The 24,983-nt window shown below is 52.9% G+C and overlaps 8 protein-coding genes across 8 annotated transcripts; 3 read left to right on the top strand and 5 right to left on the bottom strand.

Annotated features, from left to right (window-relative positions):
• Positions 1–3,195: 3,195 nt before the first annotated feature.
• J4E93_008358 (uncharacterized protein) lies at positions 3,196–4,815 on the bottom strand (the record flags this gene model as incomplete). Its single annotated transcript, XM_049346258.1, has 1 exon — positions 3,196–4,815. The coding sequence occupies one exon, from the start codon at positions 4,813–4,815 to the stop codon at positions 3,196–3,198; it is 1,620 nt and encodes a 539-aa protein (XP_049196659.1).
• A 610-nt stretch (positions 4,816–5,425) lies between these two features.
• On the bottom strand, positions 5,426–6,074 carry ADI1 (1,2-dihydroxy-3-keto-5-methylthiopentene dioxygenase; the record flags this gene model as incomplete). The annotated part of the gene is made up of 3 exons (XM_049346257.1): positions 5,426–5,563; positions 5,623–5,994; positions 6,045–6,074. The coding sequence occupies 3 exons, from the start codon at positions 6,072–6,074 to the stop codon at positions 5,426–5,428; spliced, it is 540 nt and encodes a 179-aa protein (XP_049196658.1).
• Positions 6,075–6,752: 678 nt separating this feature from the next.
• J4E93_008356 (uncharacterized protein) lies at positions 6,753–7,426 on the bottom strand (the record flags this gene model as incomplete). Its single annotated transcript, XM_049346256.1, has 2 exons — positions 6,753–7,067; positions 7,115–7,426. The coding sequence occupies 2 exons, from the start codon at positions 7,424–7,426 to the stop codon at positions 6,753–6,755; spliced, it is 627 nt and encodes a 208-aa protein (XP_049196657.1).
• A 543-nt stretch (positions 7,427–7,969) lies between these two features.
• VRG4 (GDP-mannose transporter into the lumen of the Golgi) lies at positions 7,970–9,273 on the top strand (the record flags this gene model as incomplete). Its single annotated transcript, XM_049346255.1, has 4 exons — positions 7,970–8,212; positions 8,261–8,348; positions 8,398–8,781; positions 8,834–9,273. The coding sequence occupies 4 exons, from the start codon at positions 7,970–7,972 to the stop codon at positions 9,271–9,273; spliced, it is 1,155 nt and encodes a 384-aa protein (XP_049196656.1).
• Positions 9,274–11,180: 1,907 nt separating this feature from the next.
• Positions 11,181–11,770, bottom strand: HTZ1 (histone H2A.Z; the record flags this gene model as incomplete). Its single annotated transcript, XM_049346254.1, has 3 exons — positions 11,181–11,510; positions 11,611–11,693; positions 11,752–11,770. 3 exons carry the CDS (start codon positions 11,768–11,770, stop codon positions 11,181–11,183), a joined length of 432 nt encoding a protein of 143 aa, XP_049196655.1.
• A 1,494-nt stretch (positions 11,771–13,264) lies between these two features.
• Positions 13,265–19,001, top strand: J4E93_008353 (uncharacterized protein; the record flags this gene model as incomplete). The annotated part of the gene is made up of 6 exons (XM_049346253.1): positions 13,265–13,358; positions 13,424–13,708; positions 13,763–15,610; positions 15,658–15,902; positions 16,623–18,826; positions 18,875–19,001. 6 exons carry the CDS (start codon positions 13,265–13,267, stop codon positions 18,999–19,001), a joined length of 4,803 nt encoding a protein of 1,600 aa, XP_049196654.1.
• Positions 19,002–19,522: 521 nt separating this feature from the next.
• Positions 19,523–23,461, top strand: J4E93_008352 (uncharacterized protein; the record flags this gene model as incomplete). The annotated part of the gene is made up of 1 exon (XM_049346252.1): positions 19,523–23,461. The coding sequence occupies one exon, from the start codon at positions 19,523–19,525 to the stop codon at positions 23,459–23,461; it is 3,939 nt and encodes a 1,312-aa protein (XP_049196653.1).
• An 802-nt stretch (positions 23,462–24,263) lies between these two features.
• Positions 24,264–24,781, bottom strand: RPL33B (60S ribosomal protein L33B; the record flags this gene model as incomplete). The annotated part of the gene is made up of 4 exons (XM_049346251.1): positions 24,264–24,383; positions 24,448–24,521; positions 24,588–24,657; positions 24,713–24,781. The coding sequence occupies 4 exons, from the start codon at positions 24,779–24,781 to the stop codon at positions 24,264–24,266; spliced, it is 333 nt and encodes a 110-aa protein (XP_049196652.1).
• Positions 24,782–24,983: the final 202 nt, after the last annotated feature.

Here is a 24,983-nt window from a genome sequence, read left to right as displayed (position 1 = left end):
CAATAACAACGCTTCCCACCATTGATGAATCTACTACTTTTTTAGAAAGAGAGCGAGCGAGACAGAAAGAAACGGCTGGATACCTAAGGGACAGAACCAATATACACGTTTATGGAGTAAGCAACGGCGTAGCAAAGGGAAACTTTGGGTGGCGGGAATCGGTGTGGGGCGCGGATTGGGGATTAAAGCATGTGCAAACATTAATTCTTTCTCACGGTCTTGACTGAAGTGTGTGTGTATTGATGCGAGCATTTTCCCATTCCTTCATTCCCGATTTTCAAGGTTCTTTGCTGCGGAAGGAATGGCTGAGGAAGGCCGATTCTGTGCACATGGGCGTTTCTCTTCTTCGAATCTTCGATTCTTCGATTCTGGCTGATTGATTGAATGCAACTGTTTACTATTTCTTCTTCTTTTCTTGCTTCACATGTAAGAACTTCAGCGGATGCGCTATCTAGTACGCACGTTTATGTGGAAATGTAACAACACAGTACAATGTCAAATTGATTTTCTCACACGCAAACAAAGATTATCGACTGTCGTTCGTTCGTTACCTGTACGACACCTTGTACCAAAGTGTTTTCGCAGGTTCACCATGACTACCATATTTCCTTTTTCTCTCTCCGAGGTATCTCTCTATGCTTCTTTCGGTGTTTTACGCTTGGCCCCCGCTCTGTCCCAGTCGGGGCTACCTGAGCACATGTAAACCCACTTGGGGCATATTTGCTTCTTCCCGTCTGCGCCATTACTCGGCTATCCATATCCACTTGGTAGCTATCTTGCTTCTTCCCGCGCCCCCTCTTTCCGCTTCGACCTTCCGGGAAGTTTTGTAACGTACCCGGTTGTTTCGGGGGTTGCTATTCTGGGTTGAAACTTGTCTGTGTGTCTGGGTGAGTGTTTGGAGGGGGGTTTGTTGAGAAGAGGAGGAGTGAAGGGGGTGGTTGCGATGGAAGAGAAGGGGTTGGTAGTATCCAGGCGTGTTGGACGATGGACATGGCATGGAATTCGGTAGTTATGTCCGCGGATGCTGGTCATGTGGTACTTGAGACTTGGCTGTGCTGGTGGATTATGCAGCGGGGAAGGATGGACATGGAGCTTGTTCGGGACTTGGTTCCTTAGTACATGGTACAGTATGTCGACTTCGCTGCTGGCATGTGGGAATGAGGATACCGATTGCTGATTTGGACAGAGCGGGGTGTTTACTGTGCCTCGTGACACAGTCTCTCTGCTTTGTTCGCATGGCGAACAGCATGTGAGTCAACGAAACGGCGTGAATCAGATTCTAGATTTGACTGCAGTCGCCTCGCTCCTTCCTTCCTCTACATGAACATACTTTTTTCTACTAGTGACCGCCTAGTCCCCTTGTACTATTTCCCCCTCCCGCCAAGATGTCTACATCCCTTGGGATAATGGCATCCAAGCGACCTAAGCGAGAAACTCTTCTAGCTAAGTCGACGACACTCCGCGGCCGTACGTTAGTCGTTTTCGTCACCACAGTCTTTACCTAGCTTTCTAGTCCAGCGATAGTTCCAACTGCAGTCACAGTACATTTACTTAATTCTAATCCGGGTACCCAGTCCTTCCTCCAAACACACGAATAGCCAACATTACTCCCCACGGAACCAGTAACTGGGCGATTTGTTTCCGCATCGACACGATTTATACTTGCCTCCGACACAGTAGCGATGGCGCCCGGAATGACAATGCTGAGGCTCAGCATGAGGGTAGTGGAAATCCAGATGAGGAAGATGAGGAAAGAGATGAAGGTAAACAAGAAGCAGAGAGAAGAGATAGCAGTTACTTTGTCAAGATAGCGCAGGGCGAGAATGGGATGAGTATGGTAAGGGGAGAGTGTGAGTCTGCTGCAGACATCGAAAGAGTGGTGGAGGGGTTTTGCGTTAAGGGAGTGAACTGGGGACTCCTTGAAGAAGACGAAGACAAAGAAGGAGAAGAAGGCGACAGTGAAGGTGGAGACGAGGGAGCACGCAAACCGAAAAGAGGAGAAGAAGTGGTATTTCTACATCCAAGACTTCATACACATGTGCCCGCCAACACCCAAGGATATGAATCTCCTAATGGAGAGATTAGCAAATTTCCACAACAAAAGCGCGGAGAAGTTCCAAGACCTTACCGCCAATTACCGTCCTCACGGAACCGATTTCGGTTACCACACCACTACACACAATGGCAAACTAGCACAGGATAATAGGTGGACTTCCACTTGGGAATACTACTTCACGCGCAACATGTATATGATGCTGGATCACGATGCGAAGGAAGGCGGTCCGCGCCCACTTGAGATGGAAGAGTTACTGCGGCCTTTGTTTCGCAACGTCATGCCGAGACTCTTGCGTCCTATGGAAATGAACGGACGGAGTATTACTCCGTCACTGTGTCACGGAGATCTGTGGGAGGGAAATGTAGGGGTTGGAGAGGGAGGCGAGGTGGTGGTATTTGATCCGGGCTGCTTTTGGGGGCATGGGGAATGTAAGATATCCGTTCCACGGCGGCACACTGGGGAAGAAGCTAATCTTCATATCACAGACGATCTCAGGACTCTCAACAAGGAACAGCGGGACGAATATCTACGACATGTACCCGTCACCTACCCAGAAGACGACTTTGAGGCGAGGATTATGTTGTACCACTTGTGCGTCCTTTCCCCCTCCTTTCTTGACGGCTCGCGTATGCTGGAGACTTTGGTGCTGATGTCTGTAGGAGGAGTTGTCTGCATGATTGTGCGCTTTTTCCCGAGAATCCCGAGAACAGAAAGAGGTATGTCGATGTATGATTGGGGATGAATTAGGGTGCATAGTTGGAAGTGAGGCTGATTAGAGGGCAGATTCATGGAAGAAGTGAGGGTATTGGTGGATATGTATCCAGGGGGGTTGAGCGATGACGATTGAAGGGCAGAAGGAATGAGAAGGCTATGTTGATGTGATGTCACGGATAAGACGATGGTGTAGATCGGTTAAATGAATACGACAGTGTCTGGATGAGCCAAATGCCACCTCATATAATTACCAGATAGCTACAGTGTACAGTAGCATGATACCCTGAAAGCGACACAATGTTTCGTCGTGAACTACCCCATTCTACTTCTAACCTCAAGTTCGAATAAACCCCCGGCATCCAGCAGCCTGTACTTCCTTACTGTTCACACAGATAATCCAGTCCATCGACTTCTCCTTCCTTAGCCTATACAATTTCTTTCGTAACGCTATTCTTCTTCGCCTTCTTAATCGGTCGTGAGGAAGGCAAGACATGAGACGGTGTAGCATCCTCCGTTTCACTCAACTTCCGCTTCTGAGCAGCGAGTTGTGCGAGTCCAATTGCCTCGATTTCAGCCCGGAATGCTGCTTCTTTTTCTTCGGATGTGGTTAGTGGTTCGGGTTCGTCCTGGGTGTACCTTTCGCGTTCTTCTTGCTCTGCCTTTGCGATGCCTTTGAGGAGAGCGCGCTCTGATTTGCTCATGTGTTGAGATCTTGATTTCGTAGTCCCGTCATTCTTCGTGGCGATTTCTCCTCCACTGTGTTCATTCTCAGAGTCAGAGAACATCGGGACTGGTGGAAGTGTGGTCTTCTTCGTCACGCGGCGACGAGAGATGGTCTCGGCATCTTCATCAGGATTGATAGCGACCGCGGACTTCTTCGACTTCGACGGGGGCTTGGTCACAGATGGGCTCTTCTTCGTCTCCGCCGCGCGTTCATGTCGAACCTGCTGAGCAACACCAGCCAAGCGGGCGTCTCGTTCATCTACCGTGGTCGGCTTGAAACGGTCGACAGGCTCAGCGCGGATCCTAGCAATCTCGCTCAAACCCTTGCGCTTCCGGTTCCGAGCTACCTTCTCCTCTGCAATCTGCTTCGGTGTCTTGCGCTTCTTTGTAGAAGGAGATGAGACTGAGAGTGAAGCTGAAGATGACTTGTTGCGACCGTTTGATACATCGTTGTTGACAGGCTTTGCCGCGCCGCTGGTTTGACGAGACTTCTGAGCTCGCAGCAACGATTCCCCAGCCAGCTCTTTGCGCCGCTCAGCCGCATCGAGGCTCTCGCGAAGCGCTTCTTTCTCATCGACAAGCTTGCTCTCCTTGCCACGGTGGATCTGAGAGTACATGTTGCATAGCTCTCGTGTCAAGCGTTGCTTCGCCGGAGGTCGTCGACACGATATTCCGCGGTCGAAGTCTCGGCTCACTCGCTCGTTGTCTAGTCGAGTGAATTTCTTGATTATCCTCATCGCCAAGGCATCAGCCATCTTAGTAACATCTACGCCAGCGCAGTGTTGATGCTCTGCCCAAGGTGAGGGGTCCTCATATTTCTCGATGTTGAGAATCCATGAGCCTTTTCGATTGTCGGGGTCGTCCATGTTCCAGTCCAGAAATAACTCCAAGTGTTGACACATTGGCACTGAAGAGTATTGGTCCCGGTTGTATCGCAGATGGTTAGTGTCCTTGACTGCGAATGAATGGCGCTCGAGGAGGGGTTCCTCCGGGTGGTACTGGTCGTTCTCTCGTGGGGCCTTCTGAGCACGACTCAACCCGATCGCACCAGGCATACTGGCCTGCACCTGTGACCTTGGAGTATCCGCTCGTGCATTTGATCCTTCTGATTTCTTCTTTTCTGCTGTGTTTGCCTTCTTCCTGTCTTCCGTGACCATATCGCGAGAGGTCTTAGCCTGAGCCATAATCTCTTCAAATGAGGTCTTGGGACCGGTCTCCCGAACGATAGGTTGTTCATCCGCAGATTCGTACGATAGCTCTTGAAGATTATTCATGCCTGTGGCGTACAAGTACTGACCATTAGATGTTTTTGTTTTTGGCATCTTGGCGAGACGACGTGTGTTGTAGCGGATATGTATTTTGCGATGTGCCAGACAGTTGGGTTGGGAGATGTTGGAAAGCTGGTAGGTGTACAGGCTAAGCTAGGTGGTGTACATGGCGCGGCTAAGAACGACTGGAGCAGTGGAGCGTACAACAATAAGAAGGTGAAGAGGCGTGAAAGTGAACCTGTGCGCACGAGCAGGTGCCCCGTGCATTCAGACAATACCATTGTAGAGTCAAGCTGTATTGACAGGCGTGACTAGGTTTCACCTTCACTTCTGGTGGTCGCGCATCGCTGTAGCAATTGGTAGCAGTTAGTGAAACAATGCTATTATCATCGATTAGAAGCTGTCGCGATGATTGGACAGAGACATAGAGGCAGCATCGAGGTGGGAGAGGAACTAGCGGGGTTGAATAGACTCGAGAGCGCTTGAGATGCTCATTATGGCGTAGCTGAACAGGATCGAGGTGGGAGAAACTATCGGGGCCCAATAGACTTGAGGTAAAAGTAAGCGCTCACCAGGGCGTGGCTGAACAAGCTAAAAAAGAATGTCTAGATATCATGTTGTCAATACCGGAGAATGAATACTAGGTTCGCAAGCCGCTGTAAGTCTATGCTGTAACTCCTTGCTTAGCCTTCAAGTACTCTGTCAGATACTGCTTCCGGTACTGGTTCTCATCCGTCTCCTTCCCCCTGTTTAGCGGCGTCCACTTCGGATCCTCCTTGAACAGTCGCATAGCCTTAATGTACTGAAAACGCATGTTAGCACTCTCTACTCCTGTAACTTGCACTTTCCTAATTCACTTACGTTCTGCTCATCAGTAGTGAACCGATGGTAAATGCCCGGCGGCAAGATAATCAAATCACCCTTCTCAAGCCAAATCCTCACCCAGTCATCGCCCTCGCTCCTGACATCAAAGTAGCCCGCGCCATCAAGGATGTACCGGATCTCCTCATCTTCGTGTAGGTGCTCAGAGAAGAAGGATTTCACTTTTTCTTCGTAGATATCGCCCATCTTCTCTGGGCTGACGATGATCTCATCCCGGTTCTTATAGTTGCGCGATGTAGCAATGGGTTCCACGCCCGAGACTTCTGGTACGCTGTGGTAGATGACACCGAGCTTTTCTAGGTAGTCCGGGTCGACTGAACGGCCGGAGTCATGGGGTTGGCGTTGGTCGCCCTGTGGAGGTTAGGTCATGTGGATGTGGAGACTGTAAAACAAACACTTACCGGGAGGTTATCGAACCAGTATGCCTTCATTTTGCAGTATGTAGTATCTTTTGGTTGTAGGTTTCGCGAGTAATGTATCACAGCAACGTGTTGTGGAGGTTGACTTTGCCGTTGGGTATGAAGGAAATAATTTGAGATGCCCAAAAGCACGTGGCGAATGGCGTCATCGGGATTACCCAGCGGGGGTAAGCTAGTCAACCGCCTGAGCGCGGCCTTCACCACAACCGCCCAAAACATGGAGACTGGAGAGCTAGCTGCTGGCGATGAGATCATACTCGTAGTGCTGTTTGTATGTGTAGGCTCGTCTTTCAGAATGCTGCAGCTTTCGTCGGAAAAGGAAGAGAGGCTTAGCACAGCACGTCTTTTCGCAACAGATCAACAATACATCGCACCAGAAAGTGAACAGATGTTCCTTGCGCTATCGGTCTCATTGATTGAGGGAACAATGTCTCACAGCGTTTTGATTCTTGTGCTAACTGGACATGCGCAGTTCGTTTGAACGCAATCCTTCTCTTCCAAGTAGTTTGTTTGTATGTTGAGCATTCCAAGCAAATGCCGACTCGCCTGCTGCACTGCCAGATCATTGCAGCTTTGCAAGCATACATACAGTCATCGTGCTTCCACGCGCCTCCCCGGCGCCTCAGCTCAATGCCTCTTCCAGGCATTCGGCGTCGCTTAGACTTCAGCCGAGCTGACATGTGGAGATTATCAGTCCCAGTCCAGATCCTCGTCTTCTTGCTGCTGAGCCCTGGCGTTCTGCAATCTCCGCCTCTCATCCTCTTCGTTGACCTTGTTTCTCGCAAGAACGTTTGCACGAATCAAACGCGCCTCCAGATCGCGAGTGGTAAAGCTTTGCTCAGTGTGGCCGAGTCCCTCAAATCCAATGATGCGGTCAGCTCCGATACCATCGATGAAAGCAATGACACAGGGCAGAACTTGGACTCCTAGGCGTGTGACTAGGAAAGGGCAGTTCTCCACATTAATCTTGAGGAAGCGGGCCTCGTAGTGAGACAATGCAAGTGACTGCATCGTTGTTAGACAATATCTTTTGTAGCAGTGTTCGTTCTTACCTCGAGATGTGTGTCCATGATACGACACCGGTTGAAGTCGGGCTTGAAAAAGTGAACAACACACAGTTGCGTGCTTGTGGTGATATCCATCAACGCCTTCTCGTCCTTGATCTCGGTGTATCTGCCATGCTCGTTCTCTTTCAGCCGCCGTGCCTTGTCATACTCGTGATGTAATTGCTGGAGTCGTTGCTCGCGGAAAGCATCTAATTCCTCGTCGTCTTCCAGAGACGCAATAAGCGCATCTTCGTCAGAGTCGTCGTCGCGCGCAGCACGATCAACGAGGGAGGCGACTTTGGGATCTAAGGCGGACATTTTTCTGGTTTTGTCTGGGGTCGCTTGTCGAAGGATCAGGGGAAAGAGTACAGGACTCGATAAGGAAAGTCACGTGGCGATAGGCTGCCGGAACGAACAACGCGCGTTTACATACGCTGCCCGGTAGCGTGCGTGAATTGGCCTGACCGTCTAGAGCTTACGCTACGCGCTGTAGTGAGGGCTAGCAGTGAAAAATAGAACACAGCTCGTAACGGCGGCAGGGTGGTGCTGACAGGAAGTTGCTCGTATTCAAAGGCGGCCTAGCGGCGTGTGAAATTACCACTACCAACAGCAGAGCAACTCCAGGCCAGGGGAGAGGCAGCTCTGAGACCCACCCACTTCGCGTCCCTGCGCATCTCTCTTGCGACGCCCGTCTCCTTCCTTCTGGTTCCACACTCCTGTCTTTTCTTCTTCACTCAACCGCCCCTCCTTCCACGTCGCACACACGCCGCCACACACTTGTTCTCTCCCCGGACATTCCCGTCTCGCTGCCGCATACCACAACTCTCCACACGCGAGCGTATAGGCCCCCTCTCCACCACCATGTCCGACGACAAGAAGAGCGACGACTACAGGGTCGATATGCCCTCTGGCAAGGAGTTCCGCGCGGCGTCGCCGCCTACTCGATCAGCGGGCTCAAGCCGCGCGGGAGGTGTAGCCATCACAGAGAACCCAATTGCTGCGGTTCTGGCATACTGTGGATCTTCCATTATGATGACCGTTACGAACAAATACGTCCTTTCTGGCGTCGACTTCAACCTCAACTTTTTCCTACTCTGCGTACAGGTATGATCGTCCCAGAATGCTACAGACCGCCATTCTAACGCATTGCAGTCTGTCGTCTGTGTAGCAGCCATTTCGATATGTAAAGCCCTTGGTATCATCAACTACCGCGACTTCAACAGCGATGAGGCGAAGAAGTGTAGGTCCAATCTACCATCGACAATGCGGGAAAATGCTAACGTCGCCAGGGTTCCCCATCTCCGTCCTCCTCATCGGCATGATCTACACCAGTACCTGGGCGCTCAAGTACCTTTCGATCCCCGTCTACACCATTTTCAAGAACCTGACCATCATCCTGATCGCATACGGAGAGGTGCTCTGGTTCGGTGGTGCTGTTACACCAATGGCGCTCTTCTCCTTCGGACTGATGGTCCTCAGTTCCGTCATTGCGGCCTGGGCAGACATCCAGCACGCTTTGTCGAGCATGGGTCACGCTACAGAGAAGACCACTGAGGCCATGTCGACTCTGCACGCCGGATACCTCTGGATGATGTTCAACTGCTTTTGCTCGGCAACCTACGTTCTGTGCATGCGTAAGCGCATCAAGCTCACCAACTTCAAGGACTTTGACAGTAAGTTTATCGAACGCCGAGACCAAATGGAGCAATTGCTAATTCCGAACAGCCATGTACTACAACAACCTCCTCACCATCCCGATCCTGCTCGTCGCCTCCATCCTAGTCGAAGACTGGTCCTCCGCCAACGTCGCAAAGAACTTCCCCGCCGAACAGCGCAACACCGTCATCATGGTCATGATCATCTCCGGTCTTTCCACAGTCTTCATCTCCTACACCTCCGCCTGGGCCGTCCGTGTCACCTCCTCGACAACCTACTCCATGGTCGGTGCTCTGAACAAGCTGCCCATCGCACTGAGCGGTCTCGTGTTCTTCGACGCGCCCGTCACCTTCGGCAGCTGCTCCGCCATCTTCGTCGGTTTCGTCAGTGGTCTCGTCTACGCCCTCGCCAAGGTTCGCCAAAACAGCAAGCCCAAGACCGTCCTTCCTACAACCAACATCCCGCTCAGCGCTAGCAGCCGCAGCATGCAGGACAGCCTGAAGTCATAGGACAAAAGTCGTAGGCCAAATTTTCAACGACTACAACAGGCATGAAGGCAAATGACTCTCGTTCCTGTGTTTCTCATGGCATTGTCGCATTGTATTGTATACGAACGAATGTCCCTTTTTTCCAGTTCGCCTTTGGGTCCCTAGGGGGGTTCTCTTTCTCAAAGTCAACTTTTTGTACCTCTCATGCCTTGGAGCATCTTACTCATACTATTCAGAGTCTTAGAACGAGTTTGGCGTTTTCGGATCGAAGCAGCGCGGATCCTGCGGTCCGGCTGGGGTGGTGGAGTATGTGGAGCGAATGGATGTACTAGCATTTTGTTCAACTACCTTTCGTAATTTCGAGTTGTCCTAAATCATTGCCTATTGTTCTTTCTACATCCATGGTCATTTCAAGTGAAACAGACTCTTGTTTTTACACATCTCGTACTCCACCTCTCCCCCCACCCCCAATCTCGATCTTAACATCCACCTCGCCCCTCTCATTCAACACAAACCTTCCTTGCTCCACAACCTGACTAACACGAGCACACCCAAATTCCAGCCACGCGCCCCTCATCTTGACATACGCCTTGACCCTTCCACTCACATTCCACTCCTCCTCTGGCACAATCTGCGTAATAACATCGCGAAACCGCATATCTCCCGCTACATTCATCCGCAGGGTTTCATTCCCACGACAACTTCTCATCTGCACACGCAGACGCGTAAGCATGGGTGGTAAGATGAGTATCTCATCTTTACCCAATTTCTGCGCCGCCCTGGGCGTGACTTTGGCCTGCAAGGAGCAGAATAGTGCGGTTGTATTCATTGAGGGGGGTGGAGAGGGGGAAGGTGGAGGTGGGCTATGGTTTCTCCGTTGGCGAAACTGGGGTGGAATGTTTGCGTGGGGGTCGCCGGATGGCATCATGTAGTATGGGCGTATTTCGTCTGGGGTGTCATTTTCGGAGGGGGTGGGGGAGATGTCGGAGTAGTGTGAGGGGCGGCGAGGGAGACGGCGGTGGTGGGGAGGTGGTGGGGAGTGGTAGCGTGGAGGGAGGTGTTGACGCGGCGTATGGCGGTGTTGGCGAGGTGGGTCGTAGGTGTGGTGGTAAGGGGTTTGGTTTGAGGCTGGATAGTCTGAGTAGACGTATGCAGAGGGCATGGGGGTGCGGCGAGAGTAGTCGCGGTTGAAAGGAGATCCGAACATGTTGCCGATGGGTAGTTGTGGAGTGATGGTAATGATAGATTGTGATAGTTTGGAAGTGAAGAAGAAGATTGAATGTTTAATGGGATAAATGTTATGCTGACATTGGTACCCTGTAGTTGCCTTGCAAGCATAGAGCTTCCTTCGCGTCATGTGTGGTTTGAGAGACGGGAGAATACATTCGTGTGACCAAACTCGGAATCGAGATACTCGTGATTGTCGCGCAAGCCGAATCCGCAAACACCACAGCGCGTGTCTGATCATCATTCAACACACATGCACACGCGCTATACGCGTTTGAGCCTTGCGCTTCGCCTCTGTCGAACCATAGGACGTAGCTATACGATATGCGCGAACGCGTCTTGGGTGCAAATCGTGTACCGTTCGATCAGAGAATGCGATGGGCTTTTCTTGTCGCTCACTGGCATCAATTGAGTGTTGCTACATACCGCAAAGGACAAATGAAATCCATGACCTCAACACCGATCCTCTCGCGCCTGACTAAAGAGAGTTAACACCGTATCCTAACATCCTGTACTTCAGCAGAAAGATGAGCTGTCCCCGTCAAGAGGACGGCAGAATGTGTAGTAAAGCCAAACAAAGAGCGTGCTTATCCATACAGGTGACAGATGTTTGGCCGCTTGTTAGGCCATAGTTGGCTTGCGAAATGGCCCGTCTTGCCACGGTGATGGCGCGTGCGCGTCCTGCCCGAAGAACCAGCCACCTATACCTCGCCAGCCTTTGCGGCACCGCCCTTCTTCTTTTGCTCCACCTTGAGTAGCAATGCGCGGTTGATGTGCGGCAGAACACCTCCGAAAGCAATGGTAGCGCGGATGAGTGTGTCGAGTTCCTCGTCACCTCTAATGGCGAGCTGGAGATGGCGTGGCGTGATGCGCTTGACCTTCAGATCCTTGGCAGCGTTGCCTGCGAGTTCGAGAACTTCGGCGGTCAAATATTCGAGAACGGCGGTCAGGTAGATGCTGGCTTTGGCGCCGATGCGCGTCTTCTGTCGCGTGAGGTTTCGGAGATGGCGCTTTATGCGACCGCAAGGGAACTGTGGTGAAGACGGCACGTTAGCGCGTGGTTTCTTTGTGCTGCACGCGAAGCATTGCGCGGGGTGCAATGATGATGACGCGTATTGGGCAGCTACTCACTTGAAGGCCGGCTTTGGCGGAGTGCGACTTGGGAGTCTTGACTTGCGCATCGCCCTTTCCTCCTGTCTTGCCACCTGTCTTTCCTGCGCATCCTGTTAGCTCTCGAGGCCTTTCGGAGCGCGACGCAAAGTCAGCGCGTACCTTTACCACCGCCAGCCATCTCGGGTGATTTATTTGGGCTAAATGTCGGTGTCGATGGAATCAATAAAGATGCGCGACCGTGATGCCGGGGGTTCGAAGCGGATTCGAGGTGGTGGTGTTTGGCGAGAGGTGGGGTGAATGTGGTCAGGTCTTGCTGGGACGAGGTTCTACTGTTGTGACAAGGTTACGTTCTTGTACCAATCGGGAAGGCTCCACTTGGCATGTACAAGGTAAGGCACCAGTCAAGTCCCCAACCGTACGACGGCGTGCATGAAGATCGTCGGTAATATTGTGAGATACCAATTAATCGGATCTAATGGATGTGTCGTATTTCCGATGCCTCATGGAATGCCGGACGGTAAGGTGGTGGGGGCGGATGCACCAGACGTAGCTTTGTCGTTGCCACCCAACGAGGGTGCCGAGGAATAGTCGCCGAGTATAAAGCCTGAGAGACTGACGCTGGAATGTGAAAGTGAGACACGATGGAAATTGGACATATTACCGTTCTTGGCCGCCTATTCAACGGTCGCGCGCTCAGGCAGAGTGGTAGCTTCCAGACTACAAGATCTGGAAGTGATAGCACATAGGATTATTCCAGACGTGAAGAACTACCCAGAAGATGTTGAATCTGTGATAACCGTCAGTAAAATGTAGGGAAATTTAAAGTGTGATTAGGAAGCACGGCGCCATGAGGGGCGGCAGTGAGTTGTTACGGCTGTGAGATAACCATTCAACGGCTTGCCTAGAGTGTACACAAGCCGCTCAAACATTTGAAAAGGATGATCTCTCAGGTGATACGAGCTGGGTCGATTGGTAGCAAGTAATGGTGCCGACAGGATTGGGAGGCAGTGACGTAGCAAGAGTGAAGACAGAGAAGATGATGGTTGAGAAGACAAGACGGAGGAATTACTTACAGTGAAGGTATCATAGACCAGGTCACTACTCAGTGGCTGCCTGTCAGTACTGATGGTGAGTTTGATAGGAACATGAGCTCATCGCTTGCACGTATGGCTTCCAAGGTTGGAATTCATATGGAAATTCAGACCACCCCCGCGCGGAGGCTGTAAGTACAGGCTCAATACCATGATATCGTAGTTGATATGAGCAAGCTTGAGACAGTTTCAAGTGTGCACCGCAAAAGTGGTTGGAGTAGCAAAGTGATGAACCGGCGCTCACTGCTCCCGCATCCAGTCGTCATGGTCCGTGCGTCCAGGTCCCGCCCTAGCGCTACGTCTGCATGGCTCCCTCTCCTGTGCGACAACATGTGTAGATGCTGCCGCAGCCGTGACGAGACCAGCTACTGCGCGTGCGCATAATCCCCACTGCCCGTCTTTTTACAGCCTCAATCACTATCCGCGTCTCTGCCTGTGTCCGGTGCCTCAGGGTCCGAGCTCTGGAGCCAGATTCCGACACGTCGACCGCGCTGTTGCCGACCCCCGACGCCGCATGCCAACCCGCACTGCACGCTCTCTACGCACCGATCGCCGCGACGACGCTCTAGCATACCTCTGTCATGGCCTGGCAGTCGCCCTCGGCCATGAACGGCGGCGGTGCCAACGGAGGGGGTGACGGCAATGCGCCCGCCGGCACAGAGTACACATTGCAGGGTATGCGCTTCCCCTGGACATGCCGTAGAGCTGGCGGGGAGACTGGCAGGCTGACCCCCTCACAGGTGTGATGCGATTTCTACAGCTGGAATGGCACAATCACGAGCGTGCACGGAATGCCTGGGACATTGAGCGCGCCGAGATGAAGGCCAAGATTGCAAAACAGGAGGGCGAGGTGCGGAGTGCGAAGAAGCTCAACGACCAGCTGAACAAGCACATTCGCATGCTGGAGCAGGCCCTCACCAACGAGAGGAAGAAGAAGAGCGAGGCAGCAGGAGGTGACGCCGAGGCCACAACAGACGACAAGAAGGACCCCAGCGGCAAGAAGAGTGGCAGGAACTCGACGAAGCGTGCGTATACTTTACTGCCAGATTACATTTCCGACGCTTACTAACCTGGCGAAGCTCAAAACAAGAAGCACAACTCTTTCCTCGACGTTGACTCAGAGTTCCTCGACCGTGCAGAGGCCGACCGCGAGAACCTACGAGAGAAGTCGAAGCTCTACCTCACGAAATGCGTCGAAGAGATAACATATCTTCTTACACCACCCCCGCAAGCCCCGCAACAACAGCAGAACATGCAGCCCCTCGCAAACGGTAACGGCTACATGAACCATGGCGAGGCCTCGATGGAAGATATCTACCTCCAGCAACATCGCCAGAGGCTGCAGTCGCAACTTCCAACCATGCCAGGCACATCCATGCCTACCCACCAGCCTCCCAACGTACCAGTCCCCTCCGAACTACAGAGCTTGGCCAACCAGCATCAAATCCACCACGCACCGCAGATGGCACGAGAACCCTCACAGCAACAACCGCTTCCGTCCAACGCTGCCATGGCTCAAGAGCTACTCGCTGGACATCAACGCCAGGTTCAGAACCAGCAGCACTTTTCCTCGGTGCCCGAAGAGCAGGTCGAAAAGGTCACTCATGCTTTCGACAACGAAGGCCGTCAAATACCGATCCGTGGGGAAGAAGCTTCGGATGCAAGCCAGGCTGCCAACCAGGATAAGGATACAGATGACTGGATTTTCGACCCGGCATCGGAGACAGCTCAGGATGGCCCACCAAGACGGCCAGACACCGAGGAGTTTCCATCGGCGGATAGTATCCCCGCAAAATCGCCGCCACGACCAGTCAAAAGGGCCAGCAAAGATCACGTTAGGCGATTGAGTAGCGACCAAAAGGCACAGCAAGCCGTAGCTCAGTCGGCAGCAAAGAACGACCCGCAAAGCTTCAAAGTTCGATTCGCACTCCGCGGTCACCTCGATGTCGTGCGGTCAGTCATTTTCACTGGAGGCGGCAGTCCCAGTGAACCCGAGATCTGCACCGCAGGAGACGATGGCATGATCAAGAGATGGATGATTCCCGCAAGTTACGCAAACCAGCACAGCATGAACAATGATCTCGACATCCAGCCGTTCTGGTCACATCGAGGACATGAAGGCACTGTGACATCATTGGCAGCCTGCCCCGCTTCTGCTCATTTCGCTACGGGCGGAAGAGTCTCTGGCGATGGCTGGATATTCTCTGGTGGTCAAGACGCTACGATCCGCGTATGGGAACGAGGCCGGGTCGATCCCAAGGCCACCCTAGAAGGGCACACAGATGCTGTCTGGACTGTATGCGTTCTTCCGACCAACTGTGCTAATCTCTTCGGCGCGGAAAGTAGCAAGTATGGAGGACCAGACCGCGTCATACTTGCTTCTGGGTCTGCTGACGGCACTATCAAAATCTGGGCTGTAAGTGCACCGCCTCAGCTGGTCTCACCGCAGACGGGATCTCGACGTGGTGTTGGTGGTAGCCGAAGACATTCCGTCACATCTGGCTCGCATCACCCATCCTCACCGCAGCCCAGCATTGCTACTACGACGCCATTCCATCACACGTTGATACATACTATCGAGCGCGACGCGCATCCTTCACCTACTTGTATCAGCCCGCTGTCACCCACTGGAGAGAACTTCGTTGTCTCATTCTCCGACGCATCTATATTGGTGTACGACACGAGGACCGGTGAGGAGCTGATTGGTATGGCTAGCAATGAGTCCTATGACGGCACTCCAGCGACGGGTATCACATCAGTCGTGACGAGTTCCCAATACCTTGAAGGCTCGTCACAAGAGGCGGGCCGCGGTGGTCCTGATGAGGAAGGTATACACGGCCCAACCGGATCTGCCAATGGCGGTCTCGAGGGTGTTGTAATCAGTGGGCACGAAGACCATCTCATCCGGTTCTTCGATGCCAACTCAGGTACGTTTTGCAAAATCAAGAAATACATTCTTGCTAACCACGAACAGGACAATGTACATACAGCATGCTTGCGCACCCTGCAGCTATTTCTTCGTTGTCGCTCAGCAAAGACGGCCGGGAAGCCGTCTCCGCTGGCCATGACGCTTCCATTCGTTTTTGGTCCCTCGACAAGCGCATCTGCACACAGGAGATCACTGCGCATCGTATTATGCGTGGCGAAGGTGTGTGCAGCGTAGTTTGGAGTCAAGACGGTCGCCTTGTCGTCTCAGCAGGTGGTGACGGCATAGTGAAGGTATTTGCAAGGTAGTATCCTGCAGAGCCACCAACTACGACTTCTCCTCGCATTTCTGAGCCTCCGTTTCGCATGAACTATTGGCATTTTTAGCTGGACATACCCCCTGGATTTTGATCGAAATGGGAAAGGGAAAGCATGATTGATGGGTATTCTGATGGTGGGATGGTAATTTTTCGTTACTTCTCAACGCGCCTTTGGTAGACAGGCATTCGCTGGCGCCGTGTGTTATGTTGACTCCGCTGCCTTGTACTATACAATTGGAATGATCGAGCTCAGCGAGAGACACGCAAGAGCCAGCAAGTCAGTAATCCGACTTTCTTTAATACCCGGCAGCGTGACTATGTGCGCTCTGCCTGAACATATGACCTAAGTCCTACCTAGTAGACACTGGAATGTAGCCGTGACGTATTGATGTCCTGGCCGCGGGGGATCTGTGCACAGAGGGCCCCCATATTTTGGGCAGGCGCGAACATGGATGCCTAAGCTGAGCTCTGAGCTGAAGCACGCTTCTTTCGACCCCCGCCATTTGTGATCGCTTGAAATGCTGCGTCTTCTCTTCCGCGCGCGTTAATTGTTTACTCTGTTGTCGTTAGACACGCGTGGACATGTCTGGTATAATCGGTGCTGTATGTTCCTGCCATTTCTAAGCGCGTCAACAAGCTCTAGGGAACTTCCCAGGTTTATGGTACCAAGCTAATGCACCTACTACCCCCATAGCTCGTCGCTCTGCCCCAGAGCATCCAGTCTGCGAAAGAACTTTACGACTTGCGCCTCAAGTACAAAGATGCCTCGGTCCTCATTACCGCGATATACTCCGAGTCCATGGTCATTGCAGCGTCGTTGTCCCAAGTCCAAAGCCTCCTCCAACATGACGCGCTACGGGAGAAGCCCCAGCTGCTCGAGACCTTCGATCGCGCGCTTACGGGATGTCGAGTCGTATACGGGTGCCTAGAAGAGGAGGTACGCGACTTGAGAGTGAAGGCGGAGAACGACAATCTGAAGTTCAAAGACAAAGCGAAGTTTGTGTTCAAGGAAGAGACTTTCAAAGAACTGCTTACCCAGATCCGTGGCCAGCAGTCAGCGCTCAGTTTGCTGATACAAGGATTGCAGATGGAGTCGATTGCGGATATCAAGAAGCTGGTTGAGGACAATAGTGTGACTCTCGATCAGGTTGTAAAGCGGTCGAGGACTCTACGGCAGTCGCACCCGAGATTGAAGGTACCGGAGTCGCTGTTTGATCAGAAGAGTCTGAACGACAGCGAGGCCGATGTAGAGTCCATCGCGAAAGCTACGGAGTTCACGTTCGATGATGAGGTGGTCAACTCGAAAGCGTATCGTAGGGCTATGGCAATGGCCATGTCTACTTCACGCCACGAGATCGATGCGTCTGAGGAAACAGGAACTGTGGTACCAGAAGAGAGTTCGATCGCTCTCGAGACGACGCCTCTCAGTGTACTGAAGTCGGAAACAGAGAGAGGACCATCCCCTCAGGCCACAACGACAAATGAACACGCAGATTTGTTCGACACCCTTGAGCGCGACATACTCTCCTTTATGCCGCAAACTTCATCGACGACACTTTGCTTGAATCCCAACCACACAGGGCCTAAGAGCCCCTCTTCGCTACCGAATGATCCTTATGGCTCATTGACTCCGGCGCCACTGCGATCGTTTAGTGGAGACAGCGGAACGGGAGTTCCAGAAGCTGCGCCTCCGTTGCCTCCTCGCCGCCCAAGTGAGCAGCATGTCGCAACGCCCCAGATGCGCTCAGTATCTTCTGATGATAGCATGTTTTCCTCCATCGCACCATCGATTTTATCAAAAGCGTCCACGGGATCGTCTTACACCGTGTACGAAACTCCACCGTTGAGTCCTAATTCGACCGGCATACCTTCGCGAAAGCCCCTACCCTTCATACATAAGCCATCGTACAACGCTCAAGGTAACACCACGCGTGGTATGGACGAAGTTGCAGCAGCTGGGGCATCGTTGCCCTTGTACAATGTCGAAATGCACAGTATCTGGATGTCGCTGGCCGAGGCCGAGAGGAAGTTTATTGACCGCATAATGAGACTGAAGCGAATGTTCTACGATAATGTCAAAAAGCAATGGCCAGTCCTTGAGAAGCATATGGATGCTATCCTTATCGGCGAGCAACTTGCGACACTTCATCAGCAGTATCTGCTCCAGGCGATGGACCGTGATCTCGCTGGCAGTACTAACGCCCTCTGTAATCCATACATGATCGATATTTGGGTAGATAAGAGTCAACAACTGTATCGAGAATACTGTCGCAAGATGCCGCATGCGGCCTCCTCACTACGAACGACACAGAACTTGGACCCGAAGTTTACACCTTTTGTCAACACACTTGGTCTGAGTATCGCTTATTTTGGCAAGAGCTGGCAAGATTATTTGGAGCTTCCTCAGGTACAGATGCAGAGTTATATCGACAGTCTGCAGAGGCTTGTCAGCATCGCGGACTCTCTCAATGACCCGACAGCAAACCAGGAGGCTATGCGTTTACGACGTGCTCTACAGGCCGTCACTTGGCTGAAAACATCCATCTCAACCTTACTAGATGAAGCTCAGGCTCGTGAAGATGTACAAAATCTCCAGAGGCGTATCCGCACAGATGCACTAACGTTTGCGCAACTACGCCTGCATGAGCCGGCCCGTCGCGTTATTCACCAAGGCGGTATGGCAATGAAGTTCAAGAGCCAGGGACCTTGGGTTCCAGTACACGCCATGTTGCTCGATAACTACTTCATATGGGGTAAAGCTAAGAAGAGCAAAGGCGATGAGGTTCTGATAACGGACCCACCTATCGCGGTTGCCGACATGGAGCTGTCTCTTCCGACAGACGCATACCAGTTCCAGAAGGCTACCATGCTCGACCAAATAGCAAGGGGCTCAGTCGTGTAAGTCTGGTGTCTACCCATGACGTTGCTGAGCTGACTGATCACTAGATACATCATCACAATCAACAACAAAGCCCAGCCAGGCAAACCCAGTCTGCTAGGCCTGTACGGCTTCCCGGAAAGGAGAGACTGGTTTGATCATTTCACTGCAGCTGGGACTAAGTTTCAGAGGTGAATTACGTCGTTGTTCTGGGCTCTCAGATACTTGGTCATGGCGCAGGGCCGTTCGCGGCCATTGAGGGGATAGACCTCATGATCGATCCGCTGTCGGTAATGGTCACTGTCGCTGGTGCACGTATAGTGTGGTATAGGATAACAAGTCCGACCTACGCCTGCCTGTTGATCAGCAGGCTCACTCGAGGGTTGAGTTGTCGTGCCGACCCCGCTCACTTAGGCAATATCCCGCGGACTCTCGACGTGAGTCACTGTCGCTGGTGCATGCACAGAGTGGTATAGTCGAACAAACTTGACGCAGGCTTTATCTGGTGACCAGAAGACTCCCCCGAGGGCGTAGCCGTTCGTACTGACCCCGCACACAGGGGCAATACTGAACGGACTCTCGACGAGCTACAGCACTCAGTTCTGGCGCTTCACTACACCGTACACGACAACCACTGTGCCTTATAAGCCGTGCTCCAACCGTCCCCGGCCACACACACCTGGCGCCCTTTCTGACTATATACACCAATTGCGAACATGTCGGATATGCAAGAAGACGAGCCTATTGACGCGCGCCATCCTCCTATCCCGGACGGGCTCTCTCCAGATAGCGTCGTCGGAATCATCGCAGTTCACGACCCCAAAGCTTTCCACGCAAACCACAACACAGCCTATAGGAAGTCGCGTTTGAGGTCTCCACGAGCCGGCGGCGAGTGGTCCTTAGACGGCTGCCATGTCTTTCTTCATCTCGTCCAAGGTCAACCCTGCTACACCATAGGCCTGTCCAACCTCGAGAGCCCGAAGCCTCCGCCTTGCGATGTGTACCTCCCTGACGATGGGGCCGACCTGCTTCTGTTCGGAATCGTACCGGTTTGGAAGAACAACAGCTGGCGATTGCAGTCCGCTTCTGAGACTATCACGGAGGTGAACGGTGCGCCCATCCAATTCAGCGATCCGCATGCACAAAACCATTTTCCACAAGCGATCTATCTGCGGCAGAACTTAGTCAACCACGTCTTCGTCAATGGCTTGCGAGTCGACATCTTCATGTTAAAGGCAGTACGAGAACTCTACGCGAAGGATGCATTCTTGCCTTCAGAGCTGCATCCCCAGCTACAAGACGTCACTCATCGCCCCGAAGCTTGGGCGCGAACTCGCTATCTGCCGCTCTCTGAACAAGTCTCCGCGAACACCTGCCGGGTTCTCGAGCGCTTCACAGGCAAGATCGAGACAGCGAAATTCTTCCGCCGTGCGGGAAACCGCCGCGAACTTCGGGATGCTGAGTTTCTCAAGTTCGGCAAGGCTAAAGTCGATGTATCTGTCGTTCGTTACTTGCAGTCGCTCGACATTAACCATATCCCCGCTATCATCACCGAGACGCATGAGGGCTTCAAGACATACGCGGCTCTCGAAGAGGACATCAAGAAGCAACATCCGCGCGTGCGCTTCACATTCGCTTCGAAGCTCTTGCGGCGACTGTTCTCAGCCCTCGCCTTCTTGCATTTCCACAAGATCGTTCACGGAAACGTCACCAAAGAGGGTGTCTTGCTTCGCCTAGGGGACTACAAGCCCGAAGCTGTGCTCTTAGTCGACTATACGAGGGCAACGTCGTTCCCTGCTGGCATGCCTGAACCTCTGGAGAAGATGATCGAGGACGATCGCGCCGCGATGGAGATTGTGGAGAGCTGCTGCGATATCTGGCAACTGCGGAAGGCACCACCGAAAGATGCCTTCGGCGAAGCCTTCATGGCGAAGAAGACCGAGGTTGCTCGCCAAGAATCCGCTCTCATGGAGCGCGTCGTCGCCGACTTCTTCGGACCGAAAGGCAAATCGCGAGAGTCTGAGAAGGGCAAGAAGATGCTCAACTTGGTGCAAAAGAAGCGAGACGACTGGCATTCTGCTCGAAACGCTCAGATCCACAATGCGACCCGCCGTGAGGTAGGGCTATGCCGCTCTGATATGATCAAAAAGATGGAGCATGAGTGGTCACTCCTGCATCCATTTCCAAAGATCGGCGAAGAGCAGCATATGATATTGACTCTGGGGCATCCATACCTAGACGGCCTGGCTACGAAACTCTACCACAATCAATGGGATCTGCCGCCGCGGGATGTGTGCACCAAGATCCAACAACTTGCCGGCGAGGTGGAAGAACCCTGGCAGACCTTCCCAGTCAAGCGAACAGTGCCATTGACACAGGTCGAGGGTGGCTTCGAAGAGCGTTGCTTCCTGCACTGGCTAGCGAGCTGTTGCGAAGCCTACCCAGAGTGGCGTCACGCGATTGTTGAGGAGTACGAGCGCCTCGTCGCACCCCAGCACGGAGTGATTGTCTTCGCAGATATCAAGAAGCTTCGAGGTGCTCTTGCGGGTCTAGGTAATATGCCGGAGGTCCTACACGCCACATTCACGCGTTTGACCAGTGGGATCAAGACTCAGCCTACGACAAACATCGAAGAGGTGCACAAGATCTGGTATCACCTGCCCTCACGAATGTTCAATCTGACCCAACTACATCGCCTGGCAACTCCTGGTCGCCTTGTCGCCTGCATCAATGAGGGCGACACAAATTGTCATGACTGGGTAGAGGTACGCGGAGAGCCCAAGCTAGAGGGCCATTACACCGCCCTGTCCTTGTTGTCGGACTTTGTAAAGCAATTAGGATTGACAGCCGAGACCTATTCTCAAACGCAACACTTCCCTCCATATGTGCCAGCAGACTTCAGCCGGGTTATACAGCGCGTCGTCCTTGCTCACACTGGCCTTCTTCCCCGGGCATCTGTCACTCGCAAGGGCGCCCAGTTCAACTTCCATGCACCCGAGATTGCCCACGACTACGAGAGTGCCGGGGCGTTTCTATCTACTTACTTTGGTGGTATGAAGATGTTGCCTACGATGCCACAAGGTAGTGAATTCTATGAGCGCCCTGGTCACTGGTCAAACTTCAAGACTGGAAGGGAAATCGATGAGGCAATGGAAGTGGACAAGCGACCCATTCTGCCTGCGAAGGGTCAGTTGAAAAAGTCGGCATCGCAGTCGATGAAGTCGCTTCAGGTTTTGTCGCCGCATGTTGATCGTGCTCGCCTCTCTCAGACGCTAGAGACTCGCAAGCGTGCTCGCGCTAGGGCTCGACCTCTAGGTAAACGCGATGCAGACAACGAAGTATCGGGCACAGCCATGCAGGCCGCGAAGCGTCCACATCTTCTTCCCAGTAGCCAAGACTTCCATCAGCCCAATGCACCACCAGCGGAGGAGCCCCGGCCTACAATCTCGTTGACGGACCGTGATCTGGACAAAACCGTTGCCAACCTGGAACGCCAATTCTCATCTGATGAACCGCTCCTTCAAATCTCACACGTGCCAGACACGTCGTTCTTCACACGAAACAACGGAGTAAACACCAACGTCCTTTCCAGCCCGCCTGCTGTCTCCGCAATTGAACAGGGAACATTCACTGTAGTATCCAGCGACGACATCAACCTCGACGACGACTACAAGCAAGCAGACGAGTGGCTGAAGCACATGGAGGAAGACGATGCGCCTCGAGATTCCGGTATCTTCGGTCTCAATTTCCACCACACCTTCCGTCAGCAGGGTGATGGGCCGGATAATGAAGTAGACGAGTCAGATGATGAAGATGGTGGTGGAGCGACGCCGGTTGCCAGTGACAAGGCGAAACAGAAGGACTCGCCGGCACCCAAGCTCAAAGACAACAGCGCGTTTGCAGCCGGCTTGAATGCGATGGCGCCAATGCGAGGTATGAGCAATGCACAGGCAGTGTCGCAGTCCTTTCCTATGTTCCAATCGGCGCCCAAGCAGAGCAGTCCTCCTTTCGCTCGACCAGCTTTCCTGGCTACCCTCCGTGCCGAGTCTGGAGCTCACCGTCGCAACGATATCTCCATCTCGGATCTCGCCAACGTGAGCTTTCGGATTGATCCTGCGCGCTCAGATCCTCCACCACCGGCAAAGGGTGTGATGGGATCTGAGCAATCACCGCCGCCGTCAGCCCAGCCACAGCGTGTTGATGAATCGTTTGGATCTGACGTTTCTGTTCCGAACTGGAGGATGACAGGAGAATGCAAGGACAGTGAGGAAGAAGAGGAAGAAGATGGAGAACTGAAAGACTTTCAACCAGGCGAGCGGCTTAGTCAGGGTGATTCACCAGGCACGCAACCGGGAGAGCCTCCTAGTCAGGATGAGCCGCCAGCCACCGGACCAGGAGTTCACGTTAATCAAGACGAAGATCTGCCAGCCACGCAACCAGGACGAGATAACTCCAGTCATTACGACGCTCTACAAGACGCACAGCCAGGAGAGTTGGACGTTCTGCATGGACTGCCAGACACCCAACCAGGAGGTCAGTCCAGTAGCGTAGGACAGCATGCTAATCAGGGCGATGATCCATGGAGCCAGCCGCCAGTAGGGTGGGATGGTCGGAGTCCCTATTCGTCGTTCTACCCACCACCATGGAAACGATAGATTGACAACCGGACAGCAGAAGGAGGACATGGGTACATAAGTTTACGGCAAGAGGATAGCGATTACATGTAGGATATAGAGGTCATAGTAGCATCATGTGTTCGAGCGGCAACTCGATACATGTCAATTGGCCTTACGAAATTACGATGGGATGATGGAAGATACCCAGGGTGTAGTGCAATACGATAAAACCCAAGCCTTCTTCTTATGCTATCGTGACGTGTCGCGTGCTCATGACATGCTAGACTAGGTGGTGTTCGAGAGCTCGATCCTGTAGACCGTGACTAGTCAGGTATCGATAGGCCTTGTGCGGTTTTTTTGTCATTTGTCATCGTCAGTAGTCATGCGACCGAGGGTGTCGTTGACGAATGGTATAGCGATCGCGCGATGGGTAGGTAGGGCTTGTAGTAGCGTTACGGAAGATAGCCTACACAGTTAGCAGCACATCGTTGTACGTTCCGAGCTCTCGCAACAACCCCATCTCCACGACATCACGCCAATGCAGCCAATGACTTTGAACATGTATGATTGATCTTGTCAGGAATCTTGATTGAAAAGTGCCATTGTTATGGACTTTCAGGACATCAACATTCACACCGTCGCACCCAGCCCGAACAAGTTGCCGTTGTGTATGGGAAAGACTGTGCATGTGTGTCTCCCCAAAGATAACTGAATTGTTCTCGAATCTGACTTCCGTGCCCGGTATAATATTGCGCCTGAGGTGATCCATCAACTACCATTGCCTTATTTTTCGACCGCTTTCATTCCCGTTCTCGCCAAAAAATGGGTGTGTCGGAAGAGCTTATATCGAAGAAGGGTACAGCATGACGCGGACGGAGGCACCGAAGGACTTGGGAGGCAGGTTGTTCTTGAACTTGGCGCGGACGACGCCGGAGTTGCCGTGGGGGCGGGTGACCTTGCCCTGTTGTTTGGGTTAGCTTTTTGTCTTTTTGGTGGAATACGGGCGGTGGGATGGGAATTCGTACCCAGATGACACGGATCTTGGAGCCTTGGATCGCCCGTTGTGCGCGGTAGACGTAGGCTACCCTCTTGCCAGCGTCTGTCGTCGGTACGTTAGCGATCAAAATTCGAGCGTCGGGGGGACACGCGGAGCGCGGAGACGTACACCACTGAGCTGCCTTGACATCGTCGACGCCCTCAAGCTTGAGCAGAGAGGTTCCGGGGTTGGTGTTCCTCTGCGATTCATCGTCAGAAGGGGAGCGTCAATACGCGAATTCGGTGCGCACAAACCTTGCCGCGCTGGTAGCTGATGTGCTTGCCCTTGACGTAAAGGCGGTGGGACTTGTTGTCGGCAGACATGGCGAATTTTTTGGGCGGCCTCGGGGGGGGTGAAGGGGACGTCTGGGTCGGGGTTGATGCTGTCGTTAGTACAGAGAAGTCGTCGTTGCCAAAGAGAAAGACGAATTGCTTCATGTCCAGTGGGGCGTTCTCGCTTACTAGCGCCACACCAGCCACAGCCTGTGTGGCGTAACGCTGCCGTTGCCTCGCCGCAGGCAGTCGC

This window comes from Alternaria ventricosa, assembly GCF_023758065.1.
Source record: "Alternaria ventricosa strain BMP 2768 chromosome Unknown scaffold_16, whole genome shotgun sequence".
Classification (NCBI taxonomy): domain Eukaryota; kingdom Fungi; phylum Ascomycota; class Dothideomycetes; order Pleosporales; family Pleosporaceae; genus Alternaria; species Alternaria ventricosa.
The sequence above is the reverse complement of the archived record's forward strand: the minus strand, read 5'-3'. Positions and strand labels throughout refer to the sequence as shown.